Source organism: Pygoscelis adeliae, unplaced genomic scaffold (genome assembly GCF_000699105.1).
Source record: "Pygoscelis adeliae isolate BGI_AS28 unplaced genomic scaffold, ASM69910v1 Scaffold772, whole genome shotgun sequence".
NCBI lineage: Eukaryota > Metazoa > Chordata > Aves > Sphenisciformes > Spheniscidae > Pygoscelis > Pygoscelis adeliae.
In genome coordinates this window covers 32,735-33,314 of record NW_008824199.1, presented here as the reverse complement: position 1 = coordinate 33,314, position 580 = coordinate 32,735, and the positions used below count along the sequence as shown (strand labels likewise).

Sequence of the window (580 nt, the reverse complement as noted above, 5' to 3'; positions counted from 1 at the left end):
GGGGGCTTCCCATGCCCCCCCCCCGCCTGCGCTGGTTCCTCAGAGCCAGGCAGCCCCGGTGCCAGGTAGGGCCGGATCCTGCAGCAGGGCTCAGCCCAGCAGCAGCGGCCGTGGGGCCGGGCTGCCCTGCCCCAGCAGCAGTTGCCAGCGTACTGCTCTCTCTGCAGAAACCCTCCTGTTGCTTCTGCTGCCCCGAGAAGATGGAGGAGGAGCTGAGAGGTGGGTGCAGGGTGGGTGCAGTAACACACACCCTCGGGCGCCTGTGTCCCAGCCCAGGGGTACCGGCAAGGAGGGGGTGCAGGAGTGGTCATGCCCTGTGCTCTCCCAGGCACCGAGAAGATGTGTGAGCAAGCGGAGGAGACCGCCGGGGGACAGTGCATCATCCAGGATGAGCGAGACCACGTGGTCTACAGCTACTCAGCCTTCCACTTCGTCTTCTTCCTCGCCTCGCTCTACGTCATGATGACCCTCACCAACTGGTTCAGGTAGGACCCCACGCTGCTGCCCAGCCCTCCTTGCTCTTCCTCCCCTTCCCTCTTGCTAGTGCGGCTGCCCAGCCAGGACTGCAGCCCTGCCAGCA

The 580-nt window shown here is 65.9% G+C and overlaps 1 protein-coding gene across 1 annotated transcript in view; it reads left to right on the top strand.

Moving 5' to 3' along the window:
* SERINC4 (serine incorporator 4) overlaps positions 1-580 on the top strand; it is a gene marked incomplete at its 5' end in the record, with an annotated part of 7,691 nt that overhangs the window by 1,721 nt on the left and 5,390 nt on the right. The window contains one exon of the mRNA XM_009334794.1: positions 329-485. Coding sequence (XP_009333069.1) covers positions 329-485 — 157 coding nt within the window. The remainder of the gene's footprint in view (positions 1-328; positions 486-580) is intronic.